General features: G+C 37.7%; 1 protein-coding gene across 1 annotated transcript; it reads left to right on the top strand.

Annotated features, from left to right (window-relative positions):
- The first annotated feature begins 2,853 nt into the window (after positions 1 to 2,853).
- LOC148658251 (olfactory receptor 52B2-like) lies at positions 2,854 to 3,792 on the top strand. The gene has a single exon (XM_088641914.1). It carries the CDS (start codon positions 2,854 to 2,856, stop codon positions 3,790 to 3,792), a length of 939 nt encoding a protein of 312 aa, XP_088498040.1.
- Positions 3,793 to 12,161: the final 8,369 nt, after the last annotated feature.

The raw sequence follows: 12,161 nt of genomic DNA on the forward strand, positions 1-12,161 counted from the left end.
CTGTACATAACCCTGTCCTATATGGTCTCAAAACTAAAGAAACAATAATCATTAATCTATTCAATAAAAAAGTATCCTCATTTTATGAAATTGGAATTTGTCTAGAATAGAGTGTGATTCAATTGTTGATATAAATGTTTAAACTACAATAAAATGCTTTCTGGTGATGACACTGTGTCTAAACTAATTGTGCTTCCTCAGTGCTTTCTGCACGATTTCTGCTTTACACTTCACATTGTCAAACAAAACCTTGCAAGCTATCCTCTGTTCCTCTGAATCACACTATTTGATGATTTTCCTGACATGAGACAATCCATTTGTAATTTTGTTTTATTGGAGCTGTATTATAATATACAATATTCTAAATATATACGTCTCTAACAATATACCACTAGTAAGCATGACATAGATTTTACTGTAAATAAGCTAAAGGAATATAATTGTAATTTTATGGCTGATTGGAAACGTACATCAAGCCTGTCACTCTTTCGGCTCCACAATAACATTCAAGGGGTCAGTGTCAGGAACATTATTTTCACTGAGGTCACTGCAGGAAGGTTACTGACAAAATCCAGGCTCACATTAACGGTGTCTGAACTTTAGAGCTCACTTTGAACTTGAAGTGACTTTTCTGAAAGCATCAGTCGGGAGCTTTTGGGTAAAGAGAAAAAAAACTTGCTTGGTCAATACTACCAGTGTAGTGTAATACTAAATGGAAATGTTCTGGTACGAATCTGAAACTAGGGATTTCAAAAACTCCCTAAATATTTTACCTGGGATTTTATGTATATATAGATAGATTTTGTGAAATCCCCAGCTTCATCGTTTACAGTATCTTCAACATAAGGTCTATAGTCTGGCCATTTACAGAAATCCACTTTCCTTCAGGTTTTTTTTATACACATAGGGATAGGGTTATGGAAGTCTGGAACAAATTCTGCAATCACACTGTTGAATTTGATAGTCCTGATTCTTTTAAGAAATTATTGGATGAAATTTAGTTTGCTTCTAAAAAACTCATTGGTCAGAATTAATTCCTCCAGCTATCAGCTATCAGAATGAATTCCTCACAAAAAAAAACGCAGTCAGTAGCCATACCACCTTGCAACTCACAACTGGCAACCCACTGAAGCTAAGCAGGTGTGAACCTAGTCAGTACCTGGATGGAAGACCTCTGGGGAAAAACTATGGTAGCCCTACAGTTCACAATAATTCTTTACACTTATACAGTATAGTGTTTTTCTGGACACTCCAACCAAAGCTCTTTACTGGTAATGGGGACTCCCCTCCACCACCACCTATGAGGTCTCCCATTTAGGCACTGGCCAGGCTCACACCTGCGTAGCTTCTGTGGCTGCCAGTTGTGAGTTACAGGGTGATACAGCTACTGGTATTTGTTAATGTATGGATATCGGTATATATTACTTCACAGAACGTCAGAAATAGTCTTTATATGTGCTGTTAAATAAAATTAGATGGTGAATTATATTCCTTTTTTATTTATCAGTTCAGATTTGCTGATGGTTAATCGAAATAGTTAAGCAAAGCTAACCAGGTGCTACACAAAAAACTTTCTCTTCCATATTCAGAATAACAGCACGTGTACAGAAAATGTCTCATGAGTGTTTGTGAACCATGTTATTGGTGCACCTCCTTCATGGATATTTATAAATTGCTGTCATTGTCATTTTCATGGTCTGTACGAACAATAACAATTGCTCACAACAGGACGTCAGTAAATTAATTTAAGGATGCATTTACTTCTGGAACTGAATTAAGGACAAAAACAAAGAAGTAAGCAACATGGCTAGATCTATATACTTTTGTAAGGATAGAGTATAATTGTCTATTACTTTTTTAACTTATAGTCTATATGGACATCAAATAATGATGGAATAGCATTTTGTTAGTAAAAAATAAAAAAAACATCTTGTTCTGTTTTTAAGTGTACACTCATTCTGTGCAATAGAAATTTAGTAGCCAAATACATGCTACAATGAATAATTAGTGCGTTTTAGTTCTGTGTGCACTGCATTCAAAAACGTTATTTAGAGGCTTGGCTAGTAAAAATGGATGAATGGATTTCCTTGCATTTTTAAGGCTGTGCTTGTTATCAGAGAAAATAAATATGTTGCAATTAACAAAACCAATGTAATTAAAGTACAGCAATTAACAAAATGTGGTAATTCCTGTTTTAAAGGCCAGTAGCACTTGTTTTTATCAAGGTCTGGAACAAAGCTGGGGACAACAGTGTCAATCAAGGTAAGTTCTTGCTATTCTAAAGGAACACATCTGTGTCTGAGCTAAGACTATAACGATACAAAAAATCAGCTATACATCTTTTACAAAATACTTTATTTGTTATATTTACATGGAACCAATTTAGAGTATTATTTCATTTTTTCATTATAAGACAATTACAAAACTGGAAACTTGTAACTTTCTGTGGAAAGACTTGAAAACTGCTGTCCCTCAGTGACTGTCCATCTTGAGAGAGCTTAAACAAGTACGCTTATCGTACCCTGAGAAGTCTTCTTTCTGAACATTCGGGTTTTTTAATGAAATGTTCATTTAAAAAAAAGTGTATGCATCATTAATTTTACTACCTAAAAGACACCACAGGAAGGGACAGAAAATGTGATATTAGTACTAAGAAATAAGAATTGAACATGAACGATTGTTTTAATGTTTTGGGAGTTCAGTTTTTCCAACTGTACTGTTAGAAACCCTAGATTTTTTCAAAATAGCCGTCTCCTGATTTTCTTGCTTTAATGTAAAATATGTTTTAATTCTTCCATCTGACCTTTCTTTTCCAGCTTCTTGAAGAACACATTTGAAAGGGGGTAGATACTCATGGATAACATCTCTTACAACAGCTCATCTATGTTACTCCTGGAAAGATTAAATATACCTCCAACTAGTGTCTATCTAGTATTTTTTCTGGGAATGTTAATTTATGGCATCATTGTTTTCTGTAATTCCATTGTCCTTTTCACAATTGCTCTGCAGAAGCATCTATATCAACCCATGTATCTGCTGCTTTTCAATCTACCCATTAATGATTTAATTGGGGCCACTGCCTTTCTTCCTCAATTAATGAAAGAAATTTTGCTTGATTCCAGATCAATAAGTTACCCGGCCTGTGTCACCCAGGCTTTCTTTGTACACCTTTATGGTGTAGGCTCTCTGCTGATACCTACAGCAATGGCATATGATAGGTATGTTGCTATATGCTGCCCTTTAAGGTACAGTTCAATCATGACAAATACCCATTTAATGAAAATCATTGCACTGCTCTGGGTAGTGAATTTCATTTTGATAGTTGTGCTTTTGTCCTTGGTTGTGCGGTTGCCTCGATGTCGATTACTCATATCTAATATTTACTGTGATAATCCCTCTCTTGTGGCACTTGTGTGCTCTGACACCAGCATAAATAACATCTATGGGCTGTTTTTGACAGCTGTGGTGCAAGCTCTGGCTTTAGGCTCAGTTCTCTACACATACATGCAGATACTTTATACATGTCTGAGGAACAAGCACTCGGATGCAAGGAGCAAAGCTGTTCAAACTTGCACACCACATTTAGTTTCATTCATCACTTTAGAAATTACATCTTTTTACAGAATACTTTCCTATCGTTTTGAGAAGACACCCTCATATATATCGAAAGTTGTTGGGGTCTTAGTTGTAACATTTCCCCCAACACTGAACCCAATTATATATGGTCTTAAAATAAAAGAGATCAGGACAAGAATACCATTGATTTTTAGACGAAAGGTGGCACACATCTAAAAAAAGTGCTGGATTGAACAATAATCTAAAAAACTTTGGAGACTTAGGAAACATGTTTGTTTTATCCTTTCTCGGACATCAGCTCAAATGCATTTTGAAACACTATTCAAAACCTCTCAGATTGCGCTTGGTTGCATTCATTTGCAGACACAGTTCTTACAGAAGGAAATGATGCTCGGTTGAATTTAGCTGATTATATAACTGAGACAGTATAAAACCTTCTTTTACATTTCTTCTTTTGTACTTGTAAATGCATTTGATTCCATGATTTCCTGTATTTATACTGTATATTTATCAATAACATCTTTGTACAAGATAGCACTAAGTTGCAAATATTTAAATTTTGAATTTTTAAAGCCCATTGGTGATATTTCAGTACATAAAAGTCTTTAAATTCAAGTCTTTGAAGCTCAATATAATAATAGATTTTTAGGAGACACCATGGAAGAGCTATTTTTTTTTATTTTCAGTTTAAAACATAGACCACCGTGTAACAACATGTTGTTGTAACAAACAAATAAGTTCTGGACCCCGAGATGAAGTTGAACACGTGAGTGTTATTGCATTCATGGAATAATATATTCTGAATTGTTCTGAGAATTTTTGTAAAGCTCCTGTTTATATAACAAACTTCAGCCGTTTCTGACCCAATTGTTACCATGGTAATGGAGGGAGGTCACCTGTGTTCGGACATTCTCCAGACCTTGAACACTTTGAATGGCTGATCTCATTTTCCCATAGTTAGTCTCTAGCTGGACTTGGAATCTCTTATCAGTTAACCCTCTTCCCTGCCATAACTCAAAAGTGCTGAACCATGGAATGTTTTGTACCAGAAGAAGTCTTTGTACAGAAAGAAATCAGTTAACCCTTTTTACACATCTTATATCTTTCTTCAATGTGAAGCAGATTTGTGGGTTGTACAGTACAATGATATGGAAGATTTCACTTGTATTTTAAGTTAAATCATTTTGTCATAATTTTATTGTTACTTATTAACTAACAATAAAAATGCTTTCATGCACTGCAATCTTTTACTTTGTAAATTATTTTAAATACAGGCTGAATAGTAAAGGATAAATAAAAACATTTTTCCTTTCTTTTATTCATTTGGTGGTTTTCATTACATGGAGGAATCTAGCCCAGGCAATATGAAATTTTTGAAAATGTTACACAGTATTCAACAGATTTGTCCTATGAAAATTCACTGGGTGAAAAAGAAATGCCTCTTTAATCCTAAAACATTTTAAAATATTTTTGAAAATATAATTGCAACAGAATCACAATAGACTATAATCCCTTGAAAGAGCTGTAGAGGTTGTAGTGTGCCATAAAGCTTAATGAGTCAATGTTTGGGTAGCTCAGAAGAGAATGTCTGCTACTACTCATTCTTCCCAATGCAGAGCAGCAGTAGCTGCTGTGAGGTGACATGCAATGAAACCATTAGTGATTCTCAATTCAGAGAGTATAGAATTACAAATGCAAATAATTGTTTAAAATGTTCTAATCATCTTTATACACGTTTTCTCTAGGTGCTGTGGTTTCCTCCCAGCTTCCAAAGGCATATTGGACAGGTTAATTAGTATCTTTAATTTGTCCCCGTGTGCTTGAATGTGTGTGTGTAACCTGTGAAGCACTAATTTACTGTACAGGGTGTTGTTCCAGTGTACCCTGTATGTTTGTGTGGTGGGTTCCAGTTTGCCAGGACCCACACCAGGAGAAAGAACAGTACTGTATCTGACCTGGAGTGAGCACCTTTCAACCACTCAGTTATATGGGGCAAAATTATTATTAAATGCAAATGCTGTCTGTATGGTATAATGAGAAAATGAACCAGGGATCTCACAAAATCCCTAAATATTTAAGCAGGAATTTAGTGTATTTAGCAAAATATTGAGGGATTTGGTGAAGTTCTTGAGTTTCATATTCTCACTTTAAGATATGAAGTCTCTACACTTTCAGAGTGTACTTCTACTTTTTTCCACAAATGGTTATGGGAGTCTGGAAAAGGCTACCAAAGGATATTCGCTGAATGTGATGCTCTGTCATCTTTCAAAAATGGCTGGATGAAATCCTCAGATTGATTTGATATTAAAACTAAATGAAGAATATGGAACTAGCATCCCATGTTCTCATGGTTTTGGAAAGACTGATAAAAATAGGCCTTATGAAATCTTTAATTCCTGATCAAGCAGGGAAGGTGAGAAACACACATAAAACATTATATGCTACAGCACTTCATCTCCATTGGTGTTAAAGGAGTTGGTATTGGTTCAGTTCATGCTTGTGGCATTGTCAGTCCTAACTTTGTATTCAGAGCTTTACAAGCATCACATAATACAGCATCATGAGTGAATTAAAAATGTTTGATCTTGGCCTAAATGTAAACCATGGCTTGCTTTGTGAAAGTTTGTTGGGTTCAGTAAAAAAAAAAATTCCAGTCCAAATTTAATATTACAAACATTTTAAACTATTTAAAAAATGTGTGTGAAATATGTATATTTTGGAATAAAATGAATGATTGAAGGGAAAAAGAGAGCTTCATATAAAAAATAAATATATTATTTGAATCTAAGGTGTAGAAAAAATATATACTGTAGCAACTGCTGTTTCCTTGCCTGACATTTGGCAGGGAGTCACCTTGGGGGTCAGGCTGTACTATCTTCAGGAGGGGGTCTGGGAGACCTGAACATTGTCTAAGGCAACCAAGTTACGCTGAAGGAAATGTAGTAAACTACATGGGTTCATGCCAGAACTGATCAGCAGCTAAAAAGACTGTCCTGTGCACCTTTTCTTTGTTTTTAAGTTAATGGTTTGGTTTGGGAATGTTCCTTTCTGTACAGAGCCTAAAGGCAGATTGCAAGCTTTTTGAAGCCAGAGGGAGAGGTCTCGCTGTCGTTTCCATGAGTCTGAAGCACCTTCACCGAGAGGTGCAGCTGCCCAAGTATGAAGGCTCAATGTCCTCTAAGGTGTTCAGCTGAGCTCAGCTGTCGGAGTAGACAGGGTAGTGAGAGTGATCTGGATCTCCTGAGTGTAAATGAAGCATAAAACACCATTGGGCAGAGAGCACAGAGCAATTGAGCGAGACCGAAGGGGTGCTGCATTTGCTAATAGGAAAGAAAGTGTGTGTGCTAACAGTGCTGTGGGGGAGAAATTGACAAAAGACTGCCTTTGTGTCTGGGAGAGGGCACTGTAACCCTTCTGGGGGTGGGCAGTCCAGTCCCCCCCCCCTCAAGACAGAGGGAGCATCCACATGCTGATGCCAACAGATAGGAGGGAATACGTCTCAGTCAGGGGGGATTTCACGGTTACTGAGAAGGCCATGGAAAATCTTTGGTGATGCTGGCGGTCAGGCCCCAGTTGAGGATAGCAGTGGCAAGTTAAAGAGTTTCTGTGTGGTTTGCAACTAGGAGTGAGGACTGATGTCATACCAGCCTGGTGCAACACCATATTGACACAGGGACTGCTGTACCCATCTGCCTACCCCTCCAACATTTACTGATTGCCAAGTGGCAGGCTGCAGAAGATATACTGTAATCAACAACATGGCATTGAGAAACCCGCAAACAGCCCGTGATTCTTCAGTGCATTGCTCCAGGTTCTTTGTGGACTACTGGGACTTTAATCAGGCGACTAGGAAGGATTCTAGACAGACCTACCCAATTCCTAGAATTGATGAGGTCAGACCACATTGGGGGATCCCACTGGTTCAGTTCTTTGGACCTCCGCAGTGCACTTGCTGTTAGCCAGTGGAGCTGACTCTGGAGGACCAGCCAAAGACTGGGTTCTCCCAGGGGAGGGGGCTGCCAGTTCTGGGTCATACTCGTTGGTCTCGACAAAGCCCTAGCAAGCCTGTGGCTGGTGTTCAGGTGTAGCCGGGAGGCTGAAGCTGAATCCAAAGAAGTTTAGCCTCCTGCAGACTGAGACTCTATTTCTGGAACATATAGATGCAGCCATTCAAAGTGCGCGGTACAGACACGTACCGGAGGTAATTGGCTACGGCGTCGCGCATTGTGACGCAAGATGACGCGCGGTACCGCGGTACGTGCTTGGTTGACCGACAGGGGCACTCGTGGTCCGTTGGTCTGTCGTAGAAAGACTTACAGTAAACGTCTTTACTGTGCCCGTTGTAGATATTGAATTTTACCACTGAAGGGAAATCTTAGTAGCTGAGCATAAAAAGAATAGGAGCATACTGTAATGTGTGTGAAGGCCATAAACGATATTAATTTTGGAACATAAACATACAGTATATGGCTGGTCTTGGTACTTTAAAGAAAAAATACACACCAGTATTCCATTTCTCCCTAAACATTTTAAGCATCGAAGTCTTTAACTAAAGAGATACCGGAGTCAACAAGCATACTTTTAGAATTTGATTAAAAGGGAATATAAATCTAAAGAAATTAATAACGATATAATTATATTCATGTACCACAACACAAGAATAGTACATGCTGTACATTGTCTGTCGATAATGTTTCTGTAGTGCTTTTTCAGCACTCTGCATGTGACCTTGCCGGTGGCGCTGTGGGTTAGGTTCCTGATTCCCATATCACATGGGCTGTGATCAAATCCCACTGGAGCCATGCCTTTTTTTTTAACAAACATTTCTTTGAAAAAATGAAACGTTTCCCTTGGTCAGAGATTAAATAAAACCTCACTCGCACCAAACAAATTTATATTTCTAAATATCACAACATGATCGGATTTAAGTCTTTTTAATAACAATGAATAGTCACCTATGCGTTACAAAATAAACATTTATATTGATTTGAATCGCGTTTTGATTTAAATCATAAACACGTGTTTAAATATATGTGTTTAAAGGCGATATATAAAAGCGCTGATTCTTATGGAATGTGTTCCGCTGGGGATTCAAAAAATGTATTTTTTTAAGGAAAATCTGATCATGTTTCTCTATAACAATAATAAAAAACTTTATTTTACATATCACCTTTAAAAGTGGCATCTCAAAACAATACAGTAGATGTAAACCACAGATTACAAAGTAAATACCCAGACAAACTCAAACGCGTTTTTAATAAAATGCTTTCATTCATTCAACAGAGATAGAGCGTAAAACCTGGGTGTAACAGCTGTTCCTTTTTCTGATCACTCGCTCTCTGGATAAACGCCTCGCCTGTCCTGTTCTTTGTTTTCAATTCAATTCAATTCAATTCAACTTTATTGTCATTAAACTTACACAGGTGCATAGTATAATGAAAAGTGTTTCTCATTAGTCACTCAGGTGCAGTATATAAATAGGACAAAAGATAAGACAATAGACAGTTACACAATACCAATAATAGTAACGTAATAACATAACATAAATAACATGTAATCAAGTAATCAAAACTGTGCAAAAATTCCGCAAACAGAGAAAATTTAACAGGACAAAAACAGTGCAAGGTAATTCTTGGAACAGTGCAAAAAAATAGTGTGGTTAAAAGTAGTATGGTTAATTAATAAATATTAAATATTATTATGCCTGTTACAATTTTACTGGGCTATCGAGGGGACAGTACAATTTTGGCTTACATGTGTGTGTGGTGGTGTAGGAGTACAGTGGTTGTGGGTACAGGAGGATGTTAGGAGAGATCATAATAAGGTGGAAGGGAGTGGGGGTGTCACTAACTTGACAGCTCTGGGGAAGAAGCTATTTTGGAGTCTAGTTGTGTGCGACTGGAGTGACCGGAACCTTCTGCCAGATGGTAGGGGAACAAACAAGTTATGACCGGGGTGAGTGGGGTCAGACATAATTTTGGTGGCTTTTTTCAGACTCCTGGTGTTGTATATTTCCTGGATGGATGGTAAGGCACTGCCGATGATGTGTTGGGCAGTTTTGACCACCCGCTGTAGTGCCTTATGGTCGGATGCGGTGCAGTTGCCGTACCAGACTGTGATGCAGCTGGTCAGTATGCTCTCCACCGTACATCTGTAGAAGTTGGTGAGGATCAGTGGGTGTAGGTGTATTTTCTTCAGCCTTCTCAGGAAGTACAGCCGCTGTTGTGCCTTCTTGATGAGACTGGAGGTGTTCAGTGTCCATGTAAGGTCCTTAGAGATGTGAACGCCTAGGAATTTGAAGTTATTCACCATCTCCACCGCAGACCCTTCTATGTAGATGGGGGAGTGAACTTTTCCTTGTCTTCTGAAGTCAACAATCAGCTCTTTGGTTTTGCTGATGTTGAGACATAGGTTGTTGGTTCGGCACCAGTCTGCGAGTTGTTTTATCTCCTCCCTGTAGGCAATCTCATCGTTGTCAGTGATCAGGCCCACGACTGTGGTATCGTCAGCATACTTGGTGATGGTGTTTGTGCTGAACTTAGCAGTACAGTCGTGGGGGAACATTTCCTAATTTGCCGATTATGCCTGCTGCGATCCACTCCTACCCTCACACCTAAAGAAGACTATTTGCGCATCCTTAAGGTGATATCACATAAAGGTGATATGTAAAATAATGTTTTTTTATTATTGTTATAGAGAAACATGATCAGATTTTCCCTGGTTCAGAAAAAAAGAACTAAAGTGCTACAGATGCAGCCATTCAAAATGGGTGAGGTATTTCACGGCATACCGCAACACGCCAACCGGGGTATCACGCGGTATCACGTGTGTCACGTGACTAGCTATCCGGCGTCGCCTTGTAAAACCGCCAGGGGGAGCTTAACCTCTCATGTACAGCATTCGAGCCTTTAATTTTGAACTGTGTATTACAGCATGTTAATCATCAGTCATTCAAATGTTGGTATATTTTATGAAAGCAAGATTGCTCAGTTGGACAAAAGTACACAACCTACCTTTATCAGAAATATTTATGCATCAAAGCCTTTACTGAAGATATTACTAATAGTATTAATAATGGATGACTTTGGACAAGCTGTATACTCAAAGTATAATTTCTTTAGCACATTTGTACAAGCACTTGGAATCTGTCCAAGCCATACTTTGTCAGGCATTTTGTTTTACTTCAACGGGCATAAAAACTTCCTTGCTTTTAACAGGGCGTTTCATAATGTCTAACTACGAAAATGATTTAAAATGCGACACCTATCATGAAAAGAAAAAAATACACACCAGTATTCCATTTCTCCCTAAACATTGTAAGCTTCGAAGTCTTTAACTAACGTGATACCGGAGTCAACAAGCATACTTTTAGAATTTGATTTAAAGGGAATATAATATGGAATCGCGTATCTCAAGAATTTAATAACGGTATGATTATATCCGTGTACTGCGGGAGGGCTGTTTCGCCTGCCTGCTTATGCGAGCTGTCTTGTAGCCTACTGGTCTAGGTGCATGACTACCAACTGGCAGGTTGTGTGTTCGAATCTAGCTGGTGCTGGACCTTTCAGTTTTATTTATTTATTTTTTAATCGCGTAACATAAACATATTACCGTATGCAAACTGTACTGTATACAATATGTATATGTATATTTAATGTCTTAACTGTGCCCGTTTAAGTATTGAATATTCATATCTAATTTTACCACTGAAGGGAAATCTTAACATAAACATACAGTATATGGCTGGTCTCGGTACTTTAAAGAAAAAAATACACACCAGTATTCCATTTCTCCCTAAACATTGTAAGCTTCGAATGAAACCACTAAATAAAGACATAAATATAGAAATCTTAAGATTTGTTTTATTTAATGTTGGTAGCAGGATGAACTGTCAGAGTGTATATTTTGTCGCAAAGTTGCTACAAGATGTTAACAGTGAAAAAGGTATTTAGAAATGAGTTATTTCAAGATGAAAAAGAAAACATACACGAAACATGGTTTCATTACGACCAGAATCGGTCTTGAGATATTTTTAACTTGATTTACAGCATTTGAGAGGTATGTCTTAACACCGATACTACAGTGCTTAAGTACTGCTCACGTACAGTATATGTTTCTAGGTTTATATTATGCATTTCATACGGTCAAATTACTTTTGAGCAACTAATAAGAAGCGCTAAACGGTATGCGTTTTAGTTTCGTTTTGTGCTGGAACCCGTGGATTGATTAGAGATTTTAAGTACATACAAGTCATTTTTTAAATGTTGTAGTTCGTCTTGAAAAAATGTTACGAGTACATCATCTATCAACAATTACACAGGTTCTGTTTCCATATTGCGGATTTTGGTTAGGTACAGTATTATCAAATCCAGTGGCGCTGTGTGTTACTTTACTGAGTCCCAATCTGTGATTGAAACCTGTAAAACCGGTTTAATTCGTCACAGCCAGCACTCTTCAGGTGTGAGGGTCTTCTGCTCAGAATGAAACGCTAAAATGTTTGTGTATATTCTAATGGTAGTGGGGGCAGGGTGTGTGGGAACAGGTTTGTTCTTCACACCTGAAACATTTTCTCTGAAAGGATTTTC

This window comes from Lepisosteus platostomus, chromosome 7 (genome assembly GCF_059453375.1).
Source record: "Lepisosteus platostomus isolate fLepPlt1 chromosome 7, fLepPlt1.hap1, whole genome shotgun sequence".
Taxonomy (NCBI): domain Eukaryota; kingdom Metazoa; phylum Chordata; class Actinopteri; order Semionotiformes; family Lepisosteidae; genus Lepisosteus; species Lepisosteus platostomus.

Coding starts and splice junctions, on each gene's coding strand:
- LOC148658251 (XM_088641914.1), top strand. CDS start 2,854: ATGGATAACATCTCTTACAACAGCTCATCTATGTTACTCCTGGAAAGA.